The sequence below is a fragment of the Octopus bimaculoides genome, chromosome 3 (assembly GCF_001194135.2).
Source record: "Octopus bimaculoides isolate UCB-OBI-ISO-001 chromosome 3, ASM119413v2, whole genome shotgun sequence".
Lineage (NCBI taxonomy): Eukaryota > Metazoa > Mollusca > Cephalopoda > Octopoda > Octopodidae > Octopus > Octopus bimaculoides.
Window position 1 is genome coordinate 3,771,638 of NC_068983.1, and position 25,099 is coordinate 3,796,736.

Below are 25,099 nucleotides of genomic sequence, written 5' to 3' on the forward strand. Positions count from 1 at the left end.
TATATATATATACACACACACAAATATATATGTTGGGTTGGTGCACAATTAAATTTTAAAACAGTCATTAATTATGTACCAATCTAAAACACACACAAATATATGAAACAGACCTAACTGTGATCCCACCCTCCTTCCCATTCCTTTTACCTCACATTCACAATCTAATTACACTTATTAACATGTCACACACCCATTAACCCATTCCACACATCTTGCTCTTCAAAAGCCACACACACACACACACACCTCAAGACATGAATATACTACTGTATGCACACACATGCCTGCCCCTCCTTCATTCCCCCCACAAACAACATCCTCACTTGGTCCCTAACCTCTCACCCCACCCTCTTTTTTTAAACTCCTCAACTATTTTACTTCTTTCTCATTCCCCCTATGCCTTTTTTCTGATGAAGGACTGATGCTCAAAACATTAAAACTTGTTTCTCCCCATCCAGTCTTGCAACCTCCCTAACATGTCATCTCTCTTTCATCCTCCTCTTTACTGCATCATCATTTCTACTCTGCTGTTCTGCACCATCAAGCACCCCCTACTCTCTCCACTCCCTCCCGGTGGCACCCCAGTCCCACTTCATTCGTACCCACCTTGCATACCTTGAAGGTCCTTTCTGACCCCACCCCATCACGTGTACCACAGTCCAGCCCCACCAATCCTAAAACATGAGTAGTCAGGTTGCTCTTCTACAGCAATAAACCTGTTCTGCCCTTTACTCTCGCTTTAACCTTCTTAATCTCTTAGCATAAAAGTTCTCCATCTCCTCCCTCCCTTAGGGATCGTAGAACTTGTTGGCTGCATGGTGACCTCACTAGCACTGGTGGCTCAAAAAATGGTTAAACATTAAGAAGGGCATCAAGTTGTAGGAAACCTGCTAAAGTAGACATCGGAGAATGATGCAATCCTAGGAGCCATCGGATCCGGTCAAACAGTCTAGCTTATTCCAGCAGAGGAGATGGTCATTAAATGTTGATGGTGATGATGATTGTTCATTGCACTCCCAATAAATATCCATGAGTACATAGGGAAAGAGAAATAATGGAAGTGAGAGATGGGACCTGATTGAGGAGGCTATGTCATCATCGTCATTTAACTTCCGTTTTCCATGCTGGCATGGGTTGGACGGTTCGATTGGGGTCTGGGAAGCCAGGAGGTTGCACGAAGCTCCAATCTGATCTGGCAGTGTTTCCTAACGCCAACCACTCCTAGAGTGTAGTGGGTGGATTTTTATGTGCCACTGGCACAGGGGCCAGAGGCAGCTGGCAATAACTATGATTGGTTAGTGCTTTTTACATGCCACTGGCACGGAAGCCAGTTAAGGCGGCGCTGGCATCACAACCTTGAAATCACTCTTCTCCACTTCATCGCACATCTTTTCTTGATCTTCCTCTTCTACAGGTTCCATTCACTTAATGAACACTTCTTTATGCAGCAGACATCTTTGTAAACATCCCTGTACCAGTGCAGTCTTCTCTCTCTTTACCCATCAGATTCCCCTTATCTTCTCTCTTGTCCTCATCTGATTCCTTTTATCTTCTCTCTTGTACCCATCTGATTCCCCTAATCTTCAGTTTTATCCCTCAACTCATTCGTACCCTGTTAGTCAATCAGCCAACACTCGCTTCATTTTTTTCTAGTCTTCACAAATCTTCCCACATACAAAGTCTCCATCTTATTACCATGCAGTATCACACTTTATACACAAGCATCATACAATCTGCCCTTCACTCTGATGGAGAAACCATTTATTACCAGTAGAGGTCATAGCACTAAGCTTTTCTTAGCTTGTTCTTACTCTGGCTTCTATGCTTTCAAAACGCCCACCTTCACAGCTAATTATACTAAAAAGGAAGCAAAAACTGCAACCGACTACTGCGAGGTCAACCTTTAAAAGTTCATTCCTAATAGATAAAATGATTGTACTTACCATTCATCAGACATTTGAAATTTTAGAATGCAATCAATTATTGTCTGCAAATTCTTCTGTTCTAAAAGCAGATGATAAAATTTCCAGTTTTTCCCATGGACCTTTTAAAGATGAACAAGAAATATTCCCTATTTTTATTTCTCCAAATAAAAGTACATTCCTGCAAATTCTTCTATAAGCTAATGGTAAAAACTTCCAGTAGATATTCCTACATTACCAAACTTTGCAACTTGAATGTTGAATTTTATATATGTGCATATATATATATATATATATATATATATATATATATATATATATATATATATATATATATATATATATATATATATATATAGGGGTTGGACAAAATAATGGAAACACCTTAAAATTTCACACAAATTAATTTTAATATGGGGTAGGACCGACTTCGGCAGTAATTATAGCTTGAATTCTACGAGGTATGGACTCGTACAAAGTTTGAATTCTTTCCAAAGGAATATTTGTCCATTCTTCAGCTAAAACAGTTTCCAGCTCTTGTAGTGATGATGGTGGAGGATATCAACTCCTTTCTTGTTTTCTAAAATGCACCATAAATGTTTAATAATATTGAGATCTGGGGATTGTGGCGGCCAGATAAGATGTTCAACTTCACTAGAATGTTCCTCGTGCAATTCAGTAACAACTTTAGCTGTGTGAATTGCTGCATTATCATCCTGAAAGATTGCGTTTCCCTCTGGAAAGAGTTCCGCAAACATAGGATGAATTTGATCAGATAAGATGCTTAAATAGTCTTGACTATTAATTCTGCCATGAAAGGAAACCATTGGGCCGGCGGATTTCCAAGATATAGCCCCACCCCCACCAGATCATCACAGATCCTCCTCCATGTTTAACAGTTGGAAGAAGGCAGTCTTGGGTCAAATGGTTCTTTTGGCTGTCTCCACATGTATACTTGGCCAGTGGTCGGAAATATGGTAATGAATAGCGGACAAAAGAGGTGTCTTGCAGTAAAGGAGATACGAGAGAGAGAGAGAGAGAGAAAGAGAGAGAGAGAGAGAAAGAGAGAGAGAGAGATGGTGAAGATGTGATGGGGCATATAGCTGAGTTGCAGGGAAATGTATAGAGTGAAGTGGACCAGGGACTGGAGAGGGTCCATTTCATTACAAGTTATGTGTACAATTAAACAAAAGGGTCAATCCTTTGTTTAATTGTAGAAATGTAGCTAAGAAAATAAATTTGCATAGAAAAGCTAACTTACCATTAACGATGTCCATAGCAGTGGACATTCTGTTAGTAATCTTTGGAACAAGTCATCAGAAATGGTCTGTCTTAACATTACAATACCCTGAGGAAGAGACAAAAATATAAGCATATAGAATACCAGAATACATAGCATAGGAGAAGCGGAAGAATACTGGAATACATTTCATAACAAGGGCAGCAGAATACCAGAATACATTTCCATAGTAGGGGCAGCGGAATACCAGAATACATAGTGTAACAACATGGAGAATTGTCATTTTGATACATAAGAAAAAACAAAAAAAAAATTCCCTTTACTTTTTTGATTTTACAAGTTTGTTTCTTTGCTGCAAAACATTCAATACGAATTACAGGGAGATTCAGCGTGATACAGAGTGTGATAAGAACGGGCCTTTGAAATACAGGTGCAACTCAGTTTTGCTAGGTGAGTGGACTGGAGCAACGTGAAATGAAGTGTCTTGCTCAAGGACACAATACACTGCTGGGAATCGAACCCACAACCTTATGATTGTGAGCCGAACACCCCTAACCACCACTCAACATTACACTATAAAAACACTCCTCACCACTAAATTCTGTTGTGATTCCAGGTTGCAATGTTTCTTCGTTTTCTAAAACTGAAACAAAAACAAGTCATGGGAACAATTGCAGAAATAAAATGGTAAGAACAACCAAAGTTGTATCTATGTATTCGATGAGAATGGAACAGGAAAAATGAGTTGAGATAAATTTTTACCTGGAAAATCTGATAAACAACATCTCTGTCCAGTGCAAAACCTTCATTGATGGTGTTTCTCTGAAAGAAAGAACAAAAAAATGGAAGGTCATAAATTCTAAGAAAATAAATGACAAAGTTTGATCTGTTTGCAATGAATTCCAATCAGACTTTATTGGTTGTGTGTTTGGTAAAGTGTACTGAATGGAAACAGAGAGAAGCTTCTGGCATTCACCTTTATTAAATAGATACATACATACAGAGGCATGTGGCTGATGCTGGTGGCACATGAAGAGCTCTTTTTGAGTGTTGGGCCTCATGGAGGCAATGACTGAGTCCATTTGGCATTATGTCAAGCTTGAGAAGACAACCCATCAAGCCAAGTAAAATCACAGTCATGGCAGATACCGGTGTCACACAAATGGCACATAAAAGCACCCATTACACTCTCGGAGTGGTTGGTGTTAGGAAGGGCACCCAGCTATAAAAAACCATGCCATCTGGTACAGCCTTCCATCTTACCAGCCCCGGTCAAACCGTCCGACCCATGTCAGCATGGACAACAGATGTTAAATGATGATGATGAAACATAATGCAATAAAATGACCCCTGATGAACTGTTGTAGTTCAACATCCAAATTTCACTTTGAACCCCCACTGCAGTGGATGCAAATAACTGCAATGGTGAAACATTCGTAGGGAACAAATGATATAAATGGCATCTTGTGTTTACCATATTTTTCCTCATTTGCCCTATGTAAAAAACACCCACTACACTCTCAGAGTGGTTGGCATTAAGAAGGGCATCCAGCTGTAGAAACATTGCCAGATAAGATTGGAGCCTGGTGCAGCCTCCTGTCGAACTGTCCAACCCATATCAGCATGGAAAGCAGACGTTAAATGATGATGATGATGATGATGATGACCACAGAGTTTTTACTCACCAACGTTGTATTAATGTAGGTGATGGCAGTTGAGGCGGCAGCCTCTGACACAGGAATGTATACAGAATCAGAAAATAAGAGATTGGCAGGAAGATTCAGCAACAGACTGTGGAAAGAAAAGCGGTTTATTAGATACACAAACAGACAACAAATTGTGCTTATTATTCCATGGCAACCGTAGACGAAGAAACAGAAACAGAATAAATAACGAAGTAATGAGATTTAATCAGTGAGCAATTCTGGTTTATTCAGACAACGTTTGTGGAAAGAGCCTGAATGCGTAGCAGAATACTGAGGGTTGTATTTGCCATTAAACACGCTCAACACAACAGAAACACGTGTCGGTCATTGTGAGCAATTATGTTGTGTTAAAATTAGAAAAATTTGAAGATGCAGCAGTTTCTGGATACTTTGTAATTGTTTTGGATTTATACGTCTGTGTAGTTGTGAGCCCTGTGCCGGTAGCACATAAAAAGCACCATCCAAACGTGGCCGATGCCAGTGCCACCTTGACTGGCTTCCATGTCGGTGGCATGTAAAAGCACCATCCGATTGTGGTCGATGCCAGCTCCTCTGGCCCCTGTACCAGTGGCACATAAAAAGCACCCACTACACTCTCAGAGTGGTTGGCGTTAGGATGGGCATCCACCTGTAGAAACACTGCCAGATCAGATTGGAGCCTGGTGCAGCCTTCTGGCTTTCCAGGCCCCACTCAAACCGTCCAACCCATGCCAGCATGGAAATTGGAACTTAAACGATGATGTGTGTGACAGAGAAAGATAGAGAGAGAGAGAGTGTATATATGTGAGAAGGCGTGTGGCCTTGTGGTTAGGACATTGCACTTATCACTGCTGGATCATGGGTTCAATTCCTGGACCAGCTGGCATGTTGCATTCTTGGGCAAAACCCTTCATTTCTCGTTGCTCCAGTCCACTCAGCTGTAAAGGGGCACACCCTGCCACAAACTAGCCTTCTTTCTGGTCAGGGTGGAATGTTGGCCTGCTTGCCCGGCCAGTGGGGTGGCATCATTTGATAGCTAGAACAATGCGAAATGCATTATCACCAACAAGGTAACACAACATCTGAAAGTCTGGTTTAATATCATTATATACATAGGCACAGGTGTGGCTGTGTGGTAAGAAGCTTGCTTCCCAACCACATGGTCCCTGGTTCAGTACCACTGCATGGCACCTTGGGCAAAGTGTCTTCTACTATAGCCTTGGGCCAACCAAAGCCTTGTGAGTGGATTTGGTAGACAGAAACTGAAAGAAGCCCGTGATATATATATATATATATATATATATATATGTATGTTTGTGTTTTCCCCCACCATCGCTTGACAACCCATCTTGGTGTGTTTGTCTCCGTAACTTACCGGTTTGGCAAAAGGGACCAATAGAATAAGTAGTAGGTTTACAAAGAATAAGTCCTGGGGTTGATTTGTTTGACTAAAGGCGGTGCTCCAGCATGGCTGCAGTTAAATGACTTAAACAAGTAAAAGAATATGATGATGATGATGATGTATATATGTGTGAGTACGAGTATGTTTGTGTCTCCTTGTCTTGTCATCATCATCATCAGTTAACGCCCGTTGTCCATGTTGGACAGCTTGAGCAAGGTTGGTAAGCTGGAACGTTGCACCAGACTCCAGGTCAAGTGATAATTGTAAATGAATGCTATTCATTTCCAAACTTCTGCAAAAACATATCTGGCCTTGGAGGGGAAATATTACCTTACATGGAAGCAGGTGAGGGTTGGCAACAGGAAGGACATCCAGCCATAGAGAATCTGCCTCAAACTTCATTCAACCCATGCAAACATGGGAAAACAGACATTAAAATGATGATGATGATGAATAAATCTTGGGAGGGAGCTGGACATTTTCTAGGACGATGTTCTTCCCAGCATTACTTTTCAAAGTAACGGTCAAGCTCTGTCCCAAATATATCACCAATGCAACTAGTGGTGACCACACTGTGTACACTCCATATTAATGCTAATGGTGGCTATAATATACTGGCCACACGTCAGTGCCATAGACAGTCACATTGTGTCATTTTCACATCACTAGACGAGGCTTAACAAGTTCAACATCATCCTTTAACATCCATCTTCCATGCTGGCATGGACCGGTCAGTTTGACAGGAGCTGACCAGCTGGACGGCCGCACTGGCTCAATTATAAACAAATAAAAACAAAAAAAAAGATGGAAAAATTTCAAAATTTATTTGAACTTGCAAAAAAGTCACTTACTTTACTTTAGAGAAAACCTGGAATTTGGTTTTACAGAGGTTAGCAGCGACATTGGTAGGTGTTGCTTCTTGCAGTTCTTGAAGTAACCATGGTAACGTTGAAGTTTCAGCATTTCCATTATTTTGATCAATGTCCAAAAACTGTTCAATGTTTCTCTGAAAGAGAATAGAATAAATATCGAGTCGGAGGCAATGACCGAGACTTTGGCATTATGTCGTGCTTGGGAAGAAGACCCATCAAGGTGAGCAAAATCACAGTCATAGCAGATACTGGTGTCACGCAAATGGCACCCATTACACTCTCGGAGTGGTTGGCATTAGGAAGGGCATAGAAACCATGCCAAATCAGACTGGAGACTAGTGCAGCCTTCCAGGTTGCTAGCCCTGGTCAAACTGTCCAACCCATGCCTGGGTTAAATGATGATGATGGTGTGTGTGCGTGTGTGTGTGTAGATGTATGTGTTTCATTTTGTAAGTGTATAGACACATATCTGCCATGTCAAATGCCTGCCGCCGCTGCCGCCACCACCACAACTTCTGCTATCAGTCTCAACAGCCTTTCATATCTGCCATTGATAGTCCCCTACTCTTTGTTCATCACTCTCTGTAGCCACCCCTATATACCTACGACCTCAATCTTTGTCACAGCGAAACCCCTATTTCACATTATCTCCCTATTTCTCATATATCCTGTTTTACTCTAGGCAAAGGGCTGGAAATTCTTGGGGAGGGGGCCACTTGATTAAATCAACCCCAGTACACAGCCGGTACTTAGTTTATCGACCCCGAAAGGATGAAAGGCAAAGTCGACCTTGGCGGAATTTGAACTCAGAACGTAGCTGTAGACGAAATACCACTAAGCATGTCACCCCTGCGTGCTAACGTCTCTGCTAGTTTGCTGCCGTTTCTCATGTATCTATGGTTTTATTACACTGCAGCTCTACACCCCACCCCACTCCTATTTTGTTCACCTTCCTCCCAAATTAATGTTTTGTGATATGCTGTGCTTCAGAAGACCCCCCAAGCCAAGTGAAACTGTAGTCATGGCCGATGCTGGTGCCACATAACTGGCATGCAGAGTGTGCCTTTCGAGCATTGTGCCTCATCCATTTCCATCCCTATTTCTAACCATGTTACCCCTTCCTACTCAGCCCCTGTCCCTAATCTCTCTTATATTCACAAACGTGTACCTTGTGGCTATGGCCCTGACACTTCTTTTCCACCTCCTCCTTTTCCTCCTGGGGTAGCCATGTATCTCCTCTACAGTCAGGCACCTGCTCCTGTCCTATCATACTTTAAACTCTCAACACCTGGCAAAAAGCCACCACACTCAATACTAGAACCCCAGCTCAGTTGAGGGGAGGGGCTTGTGTTGTCATCATTTAGCATCCATTGTCTATGCTGGCATGGGTTTGACCGTTTGACTAGGGCTAGCATGCTGGAAGGCTGCACCAGACTCCAGTCTGATTTAGCATGGTTTTCTACAGCTGGATGCCCTTCCTAACGCCAACCACTCTGAGAGTGTAATGAGTTCCACTGGCACAATTGCCATTTGCATGACACCAGTATCTGCCACGACTGTGATTTTGCTCGGTTTGATGCTGTAATGCCAAAGGTCTCAATCATTGCCTCCATGAGGTCCAACACACGAAATTAGCTTTTCATGTGCCACTGGCATCAGCAACATTGCCTCCATGAGGCACAATGCTCGAAAGGCACACTCTGCATGCCAGTTATGTGGCACCAGCATCAGCCATGACTACAGTTTCACTTGGCTTGGAGGGTCTTCTGAAGCACAGCATATCACAAAAGGTCTTGGTCATTGCATCTGTGAGGCCCAAGGATTGAAGATCACACTTCACCACTTTGTCCCATGTCTTCCTGGGTCTACCTCTACCACAGGTTCCCTCCACAGTTAGAGATTGGCACTTCTTTACACAGCTGTCCTCGTCCATATGCATCACAATTATATAAAACATGAAAGATAAACAACATAAAAACAGATAGCTAACCTTCAGTAGGGTCACTATTTCATATTTATTATTATTGAGAGTTAGTTGTGGTGGTGCTGCCCTGGCCTGGCACATGGTGCACTGCGATGAATCGGTCTGTACACAACTGCAAATACAATTCAAAGGAACAGATCAGCAATGCAGCAGATCAACTTAGTAAAAACAACAGCTAAACCATCCTCAAGTCACAGCTAAACCAATTTAAAATAAGAAAGACATTGGATATTTGTAGTCCTGGATACACAATGCTTGAATAAAAGATGGAATGGACATGAGCAGAACACTATTAATTATAGAGATGTTGAATTGAGACTAATCTTGGATTCAACAATTACGTGTGTATATTTGAGGGGACACACACACACACACCATCATCATTGTTTAATGTCCATTTACCAAGGTGGCGAGCCGGCAGAAACGTTAGCACGCCGGGCAAAATGCTTAGCGGTATTTCGTCCGTCTTTATGTTCTGAGTTCAAATTCCGCTGAGGTCAACTTTGCCTTTCATCCTTTTGGGGTTGATAAATTAAGTACCAGTTGTGTACTGTGGTCCATGTAATTGAATGGCCCCCTCCCACCAAATTTCGGGCCTTGTGCCTAGAGTAGTAAAGAATATCCATTTACCTAACTGGTTCCCTGATCTTAAAGGTGTAATGTGGGATCAGCTGGTGCGGTGGTGATGCTAGCTGGTGCAGTGGTCTTCCTCACAGTACTTCATGGTAGACAATATATTGCGTGTATGTCACACCACGTTTTTGGCCTTGTCTCTTATCCCAATTGAGTGTCATAACTCTTACTTTGATATTGTTCATAGCTCGTGCTCTTGAAAATGCGACATAATTGGCCATGAGAAAATACTGGTTGAGGCAAATGTATTCCACCTTTTTTCAAATGTTTGCCCTTGAGCCTTATTGTCATTGAATATTCAAGTCGAAATGGAAACTGAAGTCTGTTTAGTGTGAATGAAATATTTGCATCACTTGGGCTAAGTTTAATTCTGGGAATTAGAACAGTACGACCTCTGTTGGAGCCTGTTACCAATGATGCTTCTACACAATATATAAAGTCTTAGCAGCATTATGATAGCTCCTACTTTTAAGTTGAGGCGATGAGGAGGCATACCGGATGGAGTGAGTGAGTTTATGAATGCAAATGGATAGTTCTGAACCTCCTCTTCATTATTGCAGGACACTGAATCTGTGCTTAAGTACGTTTTAAGTGCCTTTTCATTTACTGCAAGAATTTTTAGGAGATAAAATTACTCGTGTTTCCATTTCTTCTGGCATACAGTTGTTGAAAATTTCTGGATACAAATTGAAATACAAAAGAACAAAATAATAAATGGATTTATGAAAGTTTGATAATTGCGTTTATTTCCACCATGCAACACTTTTTATTGCAAACATTCATATATATATGTCTCAAGTTGTAGCTGTAATTCAAAGGGGCCAGCTTTGTCATATTCTGTGTGAGGCTGAATCTCCCCGAGAACTAATTTTTTAATGTTATGCATGTCTGTGGAGTACTCAGCCATTTGTGAGTTAATTTTAAACCCTGTCAAATTAGATTGGAGCCTGGTGTAGCCATCCGGTTGCACCAGTCCTCAGTCAAATCGTCCAACCCATGCTAGCATGGAAGGCGGACGTTAAACGATGATGATGATGATGATGATGATGTGGTAATGAATAGTGAAATTGACACTATGTATGAATTGTCTCTCTCACTCACTCTTTCTCTTCTTTTGTGTTCCTTTTCTCTCCTACTTTTGATTTAACAATTTGTATATGTTTCTATGCATCTACTTCTCTTGTGATGTGATAAACATTTAAAAACACAAAACGAACGTCGTCACCACTCACCGTCTCTTTCTCTCTTACCTCCTCTCTCTCCTACTTCAAAGGAGTGTGATGCACACAACAGGAACATACAAAAACAAAAAGTTAGCATATTAATATTATTGATATTTATTATTATTATTATTATTATTATTTGACACTTGGGTAGACCTTACTTCCTGGTTTTCCTTTCCTTGAAAGCAGCTAATAACAAATTCCAAAAGGCTTCAAGCAAGGGTCTTCTCCTGTGTCTCAAAGAGGCAAGACTTTCCTTAGAATACAACCAAATACAACCCATGACAACTTTTTTGACACAAACCTGCCCAGAGACCATTCTTGGTTTTATGGCACAAACTTCTCGCCTTAAAGAATGATCTAAATTAACCCCTTTAAAACGGTTGATGTAAATTTACATGGGCAATGTGCATGCTTTAAATCGCAATTACCGTTGCAGTGTGCAGGCAACTGAATGAATCACAGCTGTAAACTGGTTTTCCATTAAAATTCCATGTTAATTGATGTTCCAAGTAACAACCTAATAACGACAAAGTTATTTTTCTAAAGTCTTCATTATTTTCAAAGTTAATCAAAAGTTAATTAAGTAGTAGATTTCAACAGAAATATAACAAAAGGGTTAAGAAAAGAACTTACTTTGTATCTGCCTCAAGTAAACAGTTAAATATATCTGAGCAGATCTTTCGACCATTTTTGTTTTCTGCTTGGTATTTGTGAAGAAACCATGTTTGGTAAAAGTTCCTGGACAAAAACAAAAGTAAGGAAAACACAACTGGAATGAACCAAACAAGATCAATACTTCACAAGGATCCGTTAAACAAATACAAAAGGGTCAAGCATAGTGAGTCGAAAATCATTATTCAACTGAGATAATTGAAGTAATTAATTAAAAATTAAATTAGTAGGGGGTTAAACTAGTAGCAACATTCAATTCCACTTTGTTGTAGCAACTCGCTTAATTGTTTAATATTCGTTACTACTCAATCTCTTCTTAAGATTCTATGACGAGCTATTTTGCTTATCTATCGTTTGCAGAAGCGGATCTCAGCTATCATTCCAGTGTGCAGGTGTTCATGGTTGAAGATAAGCCAAACAGATCAAAACTGAGTCAGCCCCATGAGGATAGTAAGGGTTCGCCCCTGCTGCTAGCGAATATATTGTATATAAAGGATGCAGAGCATTGCACCGATAACCAATTGGTGGAGAATCTGCCTGGGGTTAAACTAGTGGTAACATTCATCTGCCACTTTGATGTGGTGACTTGCTTTATTGCTTAATATACATTACTACTCAATCTCAAATTCTGCCAAGGTTGACTTTGCTGTTTCATCTTTTCAGGGTCAGTAAATTAAGTACCAGTAGCGTACTGGAGTTGATCTAGTTGACTGGCCTCCTCCCCGCAAATTTCGGGCCTTGTACCTAGAGTAGAAAAGTATACAGACATTAAGGTGTTGAGCCTTTGGGTCCCTAGCGCTGGCTGGTGTATAAGTGATCAAGATCACACCACACCCACTGAATGGGAGGCTGGTCCATCACTAAATCAATCATTTTCAGTCGAGGGGACTGGAGCAAGGAGAAATGAAGTGTTTTGCCAAAGAACAACACACTGATGCGTCTGAGAATGGAAACCACAACCATGTGACTATGAGTGCCACACCGTAACCACTAGGCCACGCCCATATATTTAGATTATATACATATGAACACACCCAGACCCTGACACACACAAACTGCAGTACTTTATCTCTTACCTCTGTCGGTTTGTCAAATAATCCCTGCCCGGATCTACTGCCAATTCCTGTCGGACCCATTGCTGTAATTTTATCTTTGGACACAAAGAGATAAAAAGCAAGATGCAAATTTTAAAGGATTTAATAATCAGAAGAATTAACAAGAATTCAAGAGGGAAAAGACAAACAGAAAGAATTATGGAATATAGTCCTAAATTAAGAATGGGATTCTCTGCTAAAAATGGTTGACCAGAAAATTCCTTATTCTATAACTCTTATGATACAAACCTGACTGAATTAGCTTTTGTTCTATGATACCAATTCCTTAATTATAACCTTGCATCAAAATTTTATAATCAATTCATATTCTAAATACTAGCTTAATAACAAAGAAAAATTACTATTAATATAAATTTAATGCAGGAGGTATTAGTTTTGGCATGGGTTGGATGGTTTGACTGAGGGCTGGCGAGCCAGATGGCTGCACCAGGCTCCAATCCGATCTGGCAATGTTTCTACAGCTGGATGCCCTTCCTAACGCCAACCACTCTGAGAGTGTAGTAGGTGCTTTTTACATGCCATCGGCACAGGAGCCAGTCAGGCAGCACTGGCATTGACCATGCTCAAATGGTGGTTTTTATGTGCCACCAGCACGGGATCAGTCAGCCGGCACTGGCATCGACCATGCTCGAATGGTGCTTTTTACGTGCCACCGGTACAGGAGCCAGTCAGGCGGCACGTGGTATTTAATTATTTAATTACGTTGTACTTCCATCACCTTATACTCCTTTTTGTTTGTGAAACATTTTGAACAGAAACCCTTCTTGTATAACAGAACATCTTTTCTGTTCCCCTATGTCACACCCCAACCCTCAGAGACCCTACATCATCTTCCCATCGCTTTGCCCAACCCTGTGTGTACTGTGTTGTCAAAAGAACAATATGAAATGAAAGGCATTACCTGATGGCAGTTCTTCATGGTGGTAAAAGCTTCAGATTGATACAGAACCACTTCCTCATTGGGAATCTCGCTTGGGCAGACATTGAAACGCAAGCATGGGTATTTCCGTTCACATAGGTAAGTAAACTAGACAAGAATTGAAGACAAGAATTATTAACAAGCTTATACATATGTATGTGTATATATATATATATATATATGAATGAGAAAAAGAAGAAAATGGAGAAATTGACAAAGACATCAATTTATTTAAAGATATTCAAATCAACATGAAATTCTTATCCCTATTTCCATAGCCAATTAATTAAAGAAATTAAATTAAAGGATTATAGGTCCTTGGCATAATTAAATTTAGATACATATATGTATTTCCTTTGTCTTTGATCAATGATGTTTGCTTGTCATTTAAGTTAAAATTTAATCTTTAATTGTTTCTCTCCTGTTAACGATGTTGCTCTCGTGACCCCATATGCTTAAGATATAAGCTTGGCTTACACTTCCAGCAAGCATATTGCCCCTTGCCCGCTCCTCCTATGGCCACTTAGGATATAAAAAAGCCCTCAAACTTCGTTCTCCCCCTATCATATCTATTCGCTGGTTGTTAAGAGACACAGGTTGGAATGCTCAGATAAGTTGAAATCGTGCTTTTGGCCTCATCATCCTTATTAATTTAATTTAAATTAGTTTGATCTAACTTATTTTATCCTAATCTCATTTAATTTTACTTGATTTGATTTAACAATTTAAATTTAATTTCATGCTTGTTTCATATCCTCCCCTCAGTCAACATCTTCATTAATGCTTAGAACATCATCATCATTGTTTAACGTCCATTTTCCATGCTGGCATGGGTTGGATGGTTTGATTGAGGTCTGGAGAGCCAGCAGCTGCATCGAGCTCCAATTTGATTTGACAAGGTTTCTACAGCTGGATGCCCTGCCTAACGCCAACCACTTCGAGAGTGTAGTGGGTGCTTTTTACATGTAACTGGCACAGGAGCCAGTCAGGCGGGCGTGGCATCGGCCACGTTCGGTTGATGCTTTTTACGTGCCACTGGTATGGAGGCCAGTCAGGGGGTACTAGCATTGGACCACTGGTACAAGAGCCAGTCAGGGGGTTCTCATTAATAATATTTAAAATTTAATTTTCGCTTGCCGTGTATTTCTGTTTGTCTCCAATCAAATGATGTTTGCTTATGCGTGACGCAGCCACCTTTCCCCACCCCCACCCCCTATACTGAAAATATCTCTTCTGTACTGGGATCTCTCACAACACTTCCATCCCTACCCACCTCTCTTCGCCGTTATGTCACCCAGTTGCTGGGACACAAAGTTGAGCGTGACTATGCTGTTCTTACTTCTCTCGTTTACTGCTTAGTTATCTAATTAATTAGTCACTCACTATACATAACGGATTAACTACCCTTATCCTGTTTATTTACCTAACTTATTTACCTCATCATTATCATTGCTTTATATCCATCTTCCATGCTGGCATGGATTCGGTGGTTTGACAGGAGCCGGCCAGGTAGAAGCCTGTGCCAGACTTCTTTGTCTGTTTTGGCAGGATTTTTACAGCTGGATGCCCTTCCAAACACCAACCACTCAACAGAGTGGACAGAGTGCTTTTTACGTGGCACAAGCACAGGCGAGGTCAAGTTTGGCATGGTTTTTTTTTACAGCTGGATGCCCTTCCTAACACCAACCACTTTAGAGTGTGAATTGGGTGTTTTTTAAGTGGCACCTGCACCGACAAGGTCACCAAGTACCTTGCAAAACAAACCAAAAAATCTTTTGAGAAGGGGTGGAGCATTGGAGGAGGTGATCTTGTGTCAGATGATGAAAGGTTATAGTGAGGCAGAGAGACAGAAACAGGTGTCTTGTAGAGGATGTACAAGGTTAACCGGTCGGGGAGATCAAGAATGAAAACAGGAACAGGTGTAATTTGTATTTCCATGGCACCTGCCACTAAAAGTGATAATAATAACTAACCAGCTAACCCAAGTCAACTTATATACATATGTTTACTGGTATCTGTGCTAATGCTGGTACAGCACTCATGTCCAACAGAGGTAGCAAGTGTAACATGAACAATGGTGGCTTAAATACGAGGACAACTGCCATGTCACGTCTGTCGGCAAATGCTTGTTATGGCCTTCTTTTCAGATACTGATAACTGCAGTACCTCCTCCCCATGTTACCTCTTGTCTCCCCACACATTCTCTCAGAGTTGGCACTGTTGGTGTAGGTAGATTGAAAGGTAGGTCAGGTGAGATTGTGGAGATGTTTGAAAGGAGACATGTCGGTGTGTTCTACATCCAAGAAGTTTGGTGGACGGGAGCTTCAGCCATGTTCCTCACTAAGTTATTCTACTAAATACTTTGTTATACTTAACATAATCGAAAGAACCACAGAGCATCTCAACAGAAATACAGTAACGAAAGGGTTAAATTAGAAACTTCAGCAAACCTTTGTTGTTAACGAGGTTGGTATCAGAGACATTTTATTGACATCGCTTGTGGCATAAAAGAAGGTTTTTAGAAAAACTGTGGATATTCTGCAAAAAAGAACAAAGAAACAATTTTCATTTGTGAAAAACTCAGTTTAAAGACAAGTTTCAAATTCCCTCATGACTCCTTGAGGAAAATTGAAACTATCATACGTAACGATAGGAATGGGATTTTCCCACTCTATAGGAGCAAGTCATGGAATACCATTGAAAGGACTAAGAAAATAGGGAATGCCAACTCATGGTGTGATAGCCACAAATACCAGAGTGTCATGGTTGTTGACACCACCCCTAGAGGTGAACTGGCGTACCATTTTAGAAGGGCCCTAGATAAGCTTAAGCTAAGAATTAAGGTTGTAGAAAGACTAGGTAACCCTATCAAATCCTTAATCAGTAGAACCTATCCTTTTAATAGAACCTCCTGTACTGATAGGAACTGTATTGTATGTAGATTTAGCCCACAATCAAACTGTAAAGATAGGAATGTAGTCTGCTTTTTACATGCCACTGGCACAGGAGTCAGTCAGATGGGCTTGGCATTGGCCACATTCAGTTGGTGTTTTTTACATGCCACCAGCACGGGGTACCAGTCAGGGGGTACTGGCACTGACCACGTTCAGATGGTGCTTTTTACATGCCACTGGCACGGAAGCCAGTCGACTGCAGTAAATAAAACAAAAACAAAAACAAAAAACAAAGATCAGTAGGAAATAGATTGTATCTACTTACCGCAAGAGGAATTTGGCTTGTTGACATGTTGAACAAGGCAGAACGGTCCAGAGTAAGTCTGTGAATTTGCCAATAGTTTTACCAAGAACTGGACAATTAAGAATCTGAACTTGGGGTAAACGGTCATGGCAGAGCGTAAGATGGCAGAGGATAGCACCAAGTCCTAGGATTTGCTCAGCTGACATCAAATTCCACTGTGAAAAGAAGAAAACAGAAATACTACTACTACAACTAATTCAACACCATCATCACCACTGCCACTGCCACCTACCTGCCATTTATCACCTCTTCTTCCTCCTCCTTTGTTGTCATCATGAATCGTATGTTTTTGCGGTGCACTGATGTCACTACAACAAGTCTCTCTGATTAAGCGCAAGATTTCCCATTGGATAAAACCATAGCATTACTTCATTCTGACCATCTCATCGTGTTTTCTTGGCCAAGGTATTGGGGCGATTTGCCATTGCCTTTCCCGAGTGGATGGTCATTGGGCCACAAGGAGCTCAACCGTCCTTCAATAGGCTTTGCTTTTAGTCCTACTGGTGTCCAGACACTCCCCTCACAAGAGTAGCTTGCTCAAGTGGGGGAGCTGTTTTTGCCGCTGACCACACGTCCACGGAACAAGTAGAATGGGTTTACAGTTGGGGGTAGGAGGGATTAGTCGACACCATCAACCCCCAGTATATGACTGGTACTTTATCAACCAAAGAAGGGAAAATAATAATGCTGACTCTGGTGGGATTTTAGCTCAGAACATAAAGAGCCAGGAAAAACAGAGCAAGTCGTTTCGTGTAACACTGTCAGTTCTTATTATAGGTCACTGCTGGGAATCAAACTCGGAATCTTGGGGTTAGTAGCCCGTGCTCTTAACCAGTACACCACATGCCCTTGGGCTTTTATTATTATCATTATTATTATTATTATTATTCCAAGTTCAATTCCCAGCAGTAACCTGAATAATAATAATAATAATAATAATAATAATGATGATGATGATGATGATGATGATAACATTGAAAAATTGTCAGTTCTGTTGATTCAATGGACAAGAACAACGACAACAAGATAAAAAGGAAGAGAAAAAGGGTTAATGATGGTGTTGTTACCTGAAGAACTGTCCATCGCCAGAGACATTGGAATATTGCTGGAAGAAGTGGAAAGTTTGCTGCAAGAACATCAAATAGTTGACATAACCAGGAACTGTCATAATCAACAGAGTAGTTTGATAGCAGCAGAGCCTTTGATGTAGAGTTCAGAATGGCATTAGCTACCTGGAAATATATAAGCATATATTAATTGAGCTAAGGGAAATAACTCAAATGGGCTAATGACATGTATTGAGATAATAAGAAAGTATGTATGGATGTACTAGATGATGATCATCATCATCATCATCATCATTATCATCGTTTAATGTCCGTTTTCCATGCCGGCATGGATTGGACAGTTTGACTGAGGTCTGACGAGCCAGAAAGCTGCACCAGGCTCCAATCTGATTTGGCAATGTTTCTACAATGGATGCCTTTCCTCATGCTAACCACTCTGAGAGTGTAGTGGATGCTTTTTACGTTCCACCAGCACAGGAGCCAGTCAGGGGGTACTAGCAACGACCAGATTCAGATGGTGCTTTTTACGTGCCACCGGCACAATTGCCAGTCAGGTGGTACTGGCATAGACTACATTCACAAGGTGCTTTTTACATGCCACCAGAACAGGAGCCAGTCAGGGAGCACTGGCTCATCAACAAGTGCTGTTGAATGACTGTAGTTAAGAAGTATGCTTCTGGAGCAAGTGGTTCTAGGTAGGTGTCTTCTACTATAACCCCAGGCTCACCGAAGCCTGTGAGTGGATCTGGTAGAAGGAAACTGAAAGAAGCCTGTTGAGAGTGCGTTTGTCTATGAATAAGAAATCATATAAATGACAAGGGAGCAACAAGTTATGAAATGATCTTCATTAGCTTACAGCTGTTTCTTCTATAAAATGCAACACACTTTTCTACTCTAGGCATATGGCCCCAAATTTTTGGAGAGGGGGTGGGAGAAGTCAGTTAGATCGACCCCAGTATGCAACTGGTACTTAATTTATTGACCCTGAAAGGAAGAAAGGCTAAGTCGACCTTGGCGGAATTTGAACTCAGAACGTAAAGACAGACGAAATACTACTTAGCATTTCGTCTGGCATGCTAACGTTTCTGCCAGCTTGCAGCCTTATGCAACACACTTATAGTTGAGCACATTGCATTTGATAGCAGAAACAACTGTAAGCTAATGGATCTCTTTACACAATTGCTTTTTCCCTTGTCATTTATAGAATCTCTTATCATGCTCTGTACTTGACTTATGGTTTATACTGAGTTCTAGCACCTGTACCAGTGGCACATAAAAAGCACCATTCAAGCGTGGTTGATGTTAGTGCCACCTGACTGGCCACTGTTCCAGCGGCATGTAAAATGCACCATTCGAGTGTGGTCAATGCCAATGCCGCTTGACTGGTCCCCATGCCAGTGGTATGTAGAAAGCATCCACTACACTCTTGGAGTGGTTGGTATTAGGAAGGGCATCCAGCTGTAGAAAACACTGCCAGATCAGATTGGAGCCTGATGAGGCCACCTGGCTTGCCAGTTCTGTCAAACTGTCCAACCCATGCCAGCATGGAAAGCAAACATTAAATGATGATGATAAGATCAGGGGCAGAAATTGGAATTTATGAAATTCTTTATTCAAATCCACTGCAATTATTCCAACTCATTCTGCAGCTGTACCTCACAGGGGAGATGTTGTACAATCATTTTGCATCACTAGATGTGCTCTACACAGCATCCTACAAAGATCAAAGGACACCATAAAGCCATACTCATTACAACCGATGAAGGTGCATAGAATAAACTGATTTGGCTGGAATGCAGCAGATTCTTACCTGTACATGCTTATTCTCCAAAGATGGTTTCACAACATCAAGCGTCATCAGCCATTTGTTCTCAGTCAGCAACAGTTCACTCTGGGGTTCGTCTAACAGATTTTTCAAAGATTCCGAAATAAGAGAAATGGTTTCTGAAACTAACCGAAAGAAATGAACAAGCAGACTGTGAGAAAATGTGTCATTAACTGAAGCATAACGAACAGAACGATCAACAGATGGACATATAAACACAAATACCAGTGACATACACACCTGTGCCTCCACACCAACACACGTTCCTCACAGATGCATGCCTGTGTCACCACACCTGTGCCCCTACATATGCACACCTGAGCCCCCACATCTACACATGTGTCCCCACACATACACACCTGAGCCCCCACACATACACACCTGTACCCCCACACCTACACGCCTCTTCTCCCACACTTGCACACCTACACACCTGTGCCTACATTTCATACTTCACCCCCAGTAAGTACTGACTGCTACACATGGAAGCTTAAACTGCATAACAAATGGCAGACTGTTGACTTTTAGTCACATTCCACTTACTGTTTTCAAAGTTACCTGGGTTAAAGGCAGTGAGATGGCAGAACAACAACCTATTGCAGAGAACATCTTTCAGGTGATCAGATAAAAAGAAATAAAGGATAAAACCTGGTCTTGTGATTTAGGAACAGTAGCATTTAAATGTCAGAGTTCCCACCATTCTACATATTCTCAGAAAGCTTGTTCAGAAGTGAAAGTAGTCAACATGGCTATAAAAGGACACAGTATTAAATATTTTACCATAAGGGCTCTTTCACAATTATACCGTAATCCATGCTGGTGCCATGTGAACAGCAGTCAGTGGTAGAAACTGTGCCAAAACATGACTGGCGCCTTGTGCAGCCCTTTGGCTAGCCAGCTCCTGTCAAACTGTCCGGCCATGGACGGTAAAAGATGACAATGATAATAGACCAAGGAACATAGTTCTAGAACATTTTTGAAAAGAAAAAAAAAATATACCATTTGTCTTGAAGACATTCTTTGGCAGACTTTCTGATTGGCTGACATTTTCTTCCAATTGCAGTAAAACTGCCTCTAATTTCTCTAGAGGTAGTTTCTCTGTTGAGCTGTTGCTGTTGTCACTGGTGGCAGGAAGAGGTTCTGAATAATAGGATTAAACAGAGAGATTAGTGAGGCAGGAATAGTTGAGGTAGAAGCCGGTGGTGGTTGTGGAGGTAGTAGTGATAATAATGATAGTGGTGTGATAGTAGCTGTGGTGGTAGTAGTGGTGATGGTTGCGGTTTAGATGGGTATGATAGTGATGGCTATAAGGTTGCCTGTAGTGGAAGTGATGAGAGAGAGAGAAAGAGAGAGAGAGCTAGTAATGGTGGTGGTGTAGGGAATTAGCCTAATACTGACCATTAACAGAAGCCATCATTAATTGTTGACAGGCAGCAATATAATTTTGGTAATGGCTTCCAGGCAGCTTCCCGGATCTAAAGATAAAGAGAGAGAATCATTGATGACATTTATTCACTACTGATCTTTTATTCTTCCCCATTCCATGCTGGCATTGGATAGTTCCAATGTCTGCTTTGGCATGGTTTCCATGGCTGAATGCCCTTCCCAATTAATGCCAACCACTTTACAGAGCTTCTTTTATTATGGTATTTAGCCATAGAAACCTTGCCAAGGCAGGCACTGCTTCCCAACTAGATGCCACTTGTCAGACGGTTATTGATTATCAAAAACTGGTAAATTAACAAGAGTAATTAGAATTGCTAGCAGAAGCTTCCAGGTTACTTCTCTCATTTAAATATCTACTTTATAACTGAACTGAAAAGTGAGCCTCTCCATGGTTGCCTGATACGCTAAAAATAACAGCCCACCTTCAAATCATAACCTACCATAGGAGCAAGAGTGTCTGTGTGATAAGTAGCTTGCTTACCAACCACATGGTTCTGGGTTCAGTCCCACTGCGTGGCACCTTAGGCATGTGTCTTCTACTATAGCCTCGGGCTGACCAAAGCCTTTGAGTGGATCTGGGTAGACAGAAACTGAAAAAAGCTTGTATATATATGTGTGTGTGTGTGTGTTTGTTCACCACCATCGCTTGACAACCGATGTTGGTGAGTTCATGTCCCCATAACTTAGCAGTTTGGCAAAAAGTGACCGATAGAATAAGTACTAGGCTTACAAGATTAGGTCCTGGGGTCGATTTGTTCAACTAAAGGCAGTGCTCCAACATGGCTGCAAAAAGAATACCATTTCTATTTAAAAAAAAAAGGGGGAAAAATTTGCGATACATTGGTTGGTGTAGTCCTAGCTATATTATGCTTGAGAGAAAAGATGAAAGAGTCATAGATGGAATGTTTGCTGAGCTATGATTAAACAATGTCTTTACAGATCCTAAGAGTCGTGGTTCTTAATCTGTGGTTTACAACTGGGGACGTTGTGAACTCACAAAGGAGCAGCAAAAGTGGAAGGATTGCAATGGAAAGTGCTGGATGTTCCATCCTTATCTTTGAAATGTCCATGTCTGACAGGACCCAAAGACTGCATTGTGCTCCACTGTCTACTTTGGCAGGATTTCTAGGGCTGCTGCATGCCCTTTCTAATACCAACCACTTTACAATGTGTGCTGGGCACCTTTTTTTTGTGGCACTATTGAAGTGCAACAGAAATATGGTAACAAAAAGGTTAATGTGATGAGACAACATCAATTATTTAAGAATTAGCTTAATGATTAAACACAAATTAGTACTAGTTATAATTAATAATAAACTCACTCTTTTAATGCTTTAATAAACTTCATTCGAGAGTCAGCAATCTTGGGAAGCTGAAAAGAAGGAAAAGGGCTGGAGTTTCAACTCAAAGCATTTGAGACCATGGGTTGTGGGGGTTGTGGATATAACACAACCATACATGTAAAAATGGACAAAACCCACAAATGGCTTGTTAAAGTTATGGACAATGTGCACAAACCTGTAATGTTTCACATCAATGATTATAAGACAAAAAAAAAACAAAAGAAAACAAAGAAAAACATTGTCATTTAATATCCACTTTTCCATGCTTGCATGAGTCAGATGGAATCTGTTGAGTCAGATTTTCCATGGCTGGATGCCTTTCCCTGTCATCAACCTTCACCTGTTTGCAAGCAAGATAATGTTTCTCAGTGTTTTGTCATGGCAGACTGGAGATGAACGACATCACTTGTGTGATGGTGGTGCTTATTCATAAATCACCCGCTGAGAAAGAGCTGTGTAAGTTCCACATGATATTGGTTGGAAAACAGAAACATCAGATCTTATGTTCCATGCTTTGCTGATTTCTCTTAATTTGCATCAGCATCATCATCATTTAATGCCTGTCTTTCAGGCTGGTATGGGTTGGATGGTTCAACAAAGACTGCATCAAGGCTCCCAAGTCTGCTTTGGCATATTTTCTATGGCTAAATGCCCTTCCTGAAAGATATTTCAAGAAAATTTACAAGTGACAAGAAACCCTAGAGATCATGCTAAACTAAACCAAGAGTGACACATGGTCCCCTGCCTTGTCTTGGACCATTACAATCTGTCCAGCCTAAGCTAGAATGGAAAGTGGACATAAAACGATTATAATATAGGGTAATCTTAATCAAAAGATTAAGAAGAGTCAATAAAATAATAATAATACAGATTAAATATATGGTTTGTTTAGTATTGAGATAAATCTGCCAAATGTAATGCTTATCCCCATTGTTTTGAATTAATCTTGTATTATCTTGTAGCTTCAAGATTTTGATGATGTGATTGTTTGACATTGTAGGAAAGGTGTGAGAAGCTAGATCTGGCCAGTTTCAACATTAAACAGGTTGAATATGTGGGTTGGATTTGGCAGGCTTAAATGCTAAAGGGTTAAGGTCCCCCTGTTCTCACAAACCACTTCATCTGGCTCCAACTTCACCGCCACCATCACTATCATCATCATTGCCAACACTATGATCACCATTGTCTCCACTACCAACACCACCACCCCACTCCAAACACTACAGATACAGATCTATATTTAAGAGATGAGGAATTATGCACATTATTTATATTATTTACATTATTTACATTTGACGGATATTTTGTCTCCATCTTGTTTGTTGTTAACACGTTTCGGCTGATATACTCTCCAGCCTTCATCAGGTGTCTTGGGAAAATTTCGAACCTGGGATCTCATTCCCAAGGTATTTTTCGATATTATTATTATTATTCATCATCATCATCATCATCGTTTAACGTCCGCCTTCCATGCTAGCATGGGTTGGACATTATTTATATTTGACAGATATTTGTCCTCATCTTGTTTGTCGTTAACACAATGTTTCGGCTGATATACTCTCCACCCTTCATCAGGTGTCTTGGGGAAATTTCGAACCTGGGTTCTCATTTCTAACGTATTTTTCGATATTATTATTATTAATTACATATATTTGACAGATATTTGTCCTCATCTTGTTTGTTGTTAACACAACATATGTCGATGGGCATATGGTGTAGTGGTTAAGAGCACAGGCTACTAACCCCAAGATTTCAAGTTCGATTCCAAGCAGTAACCTGAATAATAACATTGAAAAATACCTTAGGAATGAGAACCCAGGTTCGAAATTTCCCCAAGACACCTCATGAAGGCTGGAGGGCATATCAGCCGAAAGATGAGGACAAATATCTGTCAAATGTAAATCTGCAGATATGACCACCACCACCTACAAACAATACTAAATCCACCTGTCATTGTTGTCACATAAGAAGCACTTGTGTTGTTACCACGTATGGAGTACCTGTGCTGGTGGCAAGTACAAAGTACCTGTACAGGTGCTATGTATAAAGCATCCAGTACACTCCGTAAAGTGACTGGTATTAGGAAGGGCATCCAGCCATAGGAATCATGCTAGAACATACGATCAGAGGCTGGTGCGACTTTCCAGCACCTGTCAAATGGCAGCATAGAAAATAGATGTTAAATGATGATAATGGAACAAGCCTTACCTTACGTGGTTTCAACAAAGCTGGTAAAAACTCGCCAACAAAATAGGGTCTTCTGAAAATACTGTGGAACAGAAAAACATAAATCACTTTATTATAAACAGTTTTGACAACATTATTATTATTATGGCTCAAGTGTTACCCATCATATGATGGATAACTTTATTTTTGCTACCATGGGTAATATGAGAAAATATGGAATGGCATACATACAATAATCATAATTTAACTTTTATCAAATTTCTCGGGGCTTATGCAAAAATAATGAAATGAATAATTTCA

General features: G+C 40.8%; 1 protein-coding gene across 1 annotated transcript in view; it reads right to left on the reverse strand.

Moving 5' to 3' along the window:
- LOC106883959 (Fanconi anemia group A protein) overlaps positions 1-25,099 on the reverse strand; it is an 88,126-nt gene that overhangs the window by 24,034 nt on the left and 38,993 nt on the right. Inside the window, exons 18-34 of the mRNA XM_052966697.1 lie at positions 24,821-24,881; positions 22,592-22,641; positions 21,222-21,298; positions 20,823-20,963; positions 19,809-19,948; positions 17,999-18,163; positions 16,893-17,086; positions 16,124-16,211; positions 13,656-13,781; positions 12,716-12,789; positions 11,601-11,705; positions 9,115-9,220; positions 7,104-7,258; positions 4,851-4,956; positions 3,928-3,987; positions 3,187-3,273; positions 1,947-2,047 (exon numbers count right to left, since the gene is read on the reverse strand). Of these exons, the coding sequence (XP_052822657.1) occupies positions 1,947-2,047; positions 3,187-3,273; positions 3,928-3,987; positions 4,851-4,956; positions 7,104-7,258; positions 9,115-9,220; positions 11,601-11,705; positions 12,716-12,789; positions 13,656-13,781; positions 16,124-16,211; positions 16,893-17,086; positions 17,999-18,163; positions 19,809-19,948; positions 20,823-20,963; positions 21,222-21,298; positions 22,592-22,641; positions 24,821-24,881 (1,836 nt within the window). The remainder of the gene's footprint in view (positions 1-1,946; positions 2,048-3,186; positions 3,274-3,927; positions 3,988-4,850; positions 4,957-7,103; positions 7,259-9,114; positions 9,221-11,600; positions 11,706-12,715; positions 12,790-13,655; positions 13,782-16,123; positions 16,212-16,892; positions 17,087-17,998; positions 18,164-19,808; positions 19,949-20,822; positions 20,964-21,221; positions 21,299-22,591; positions 22,642-24,820; positions 24,882-25,099) is intronic.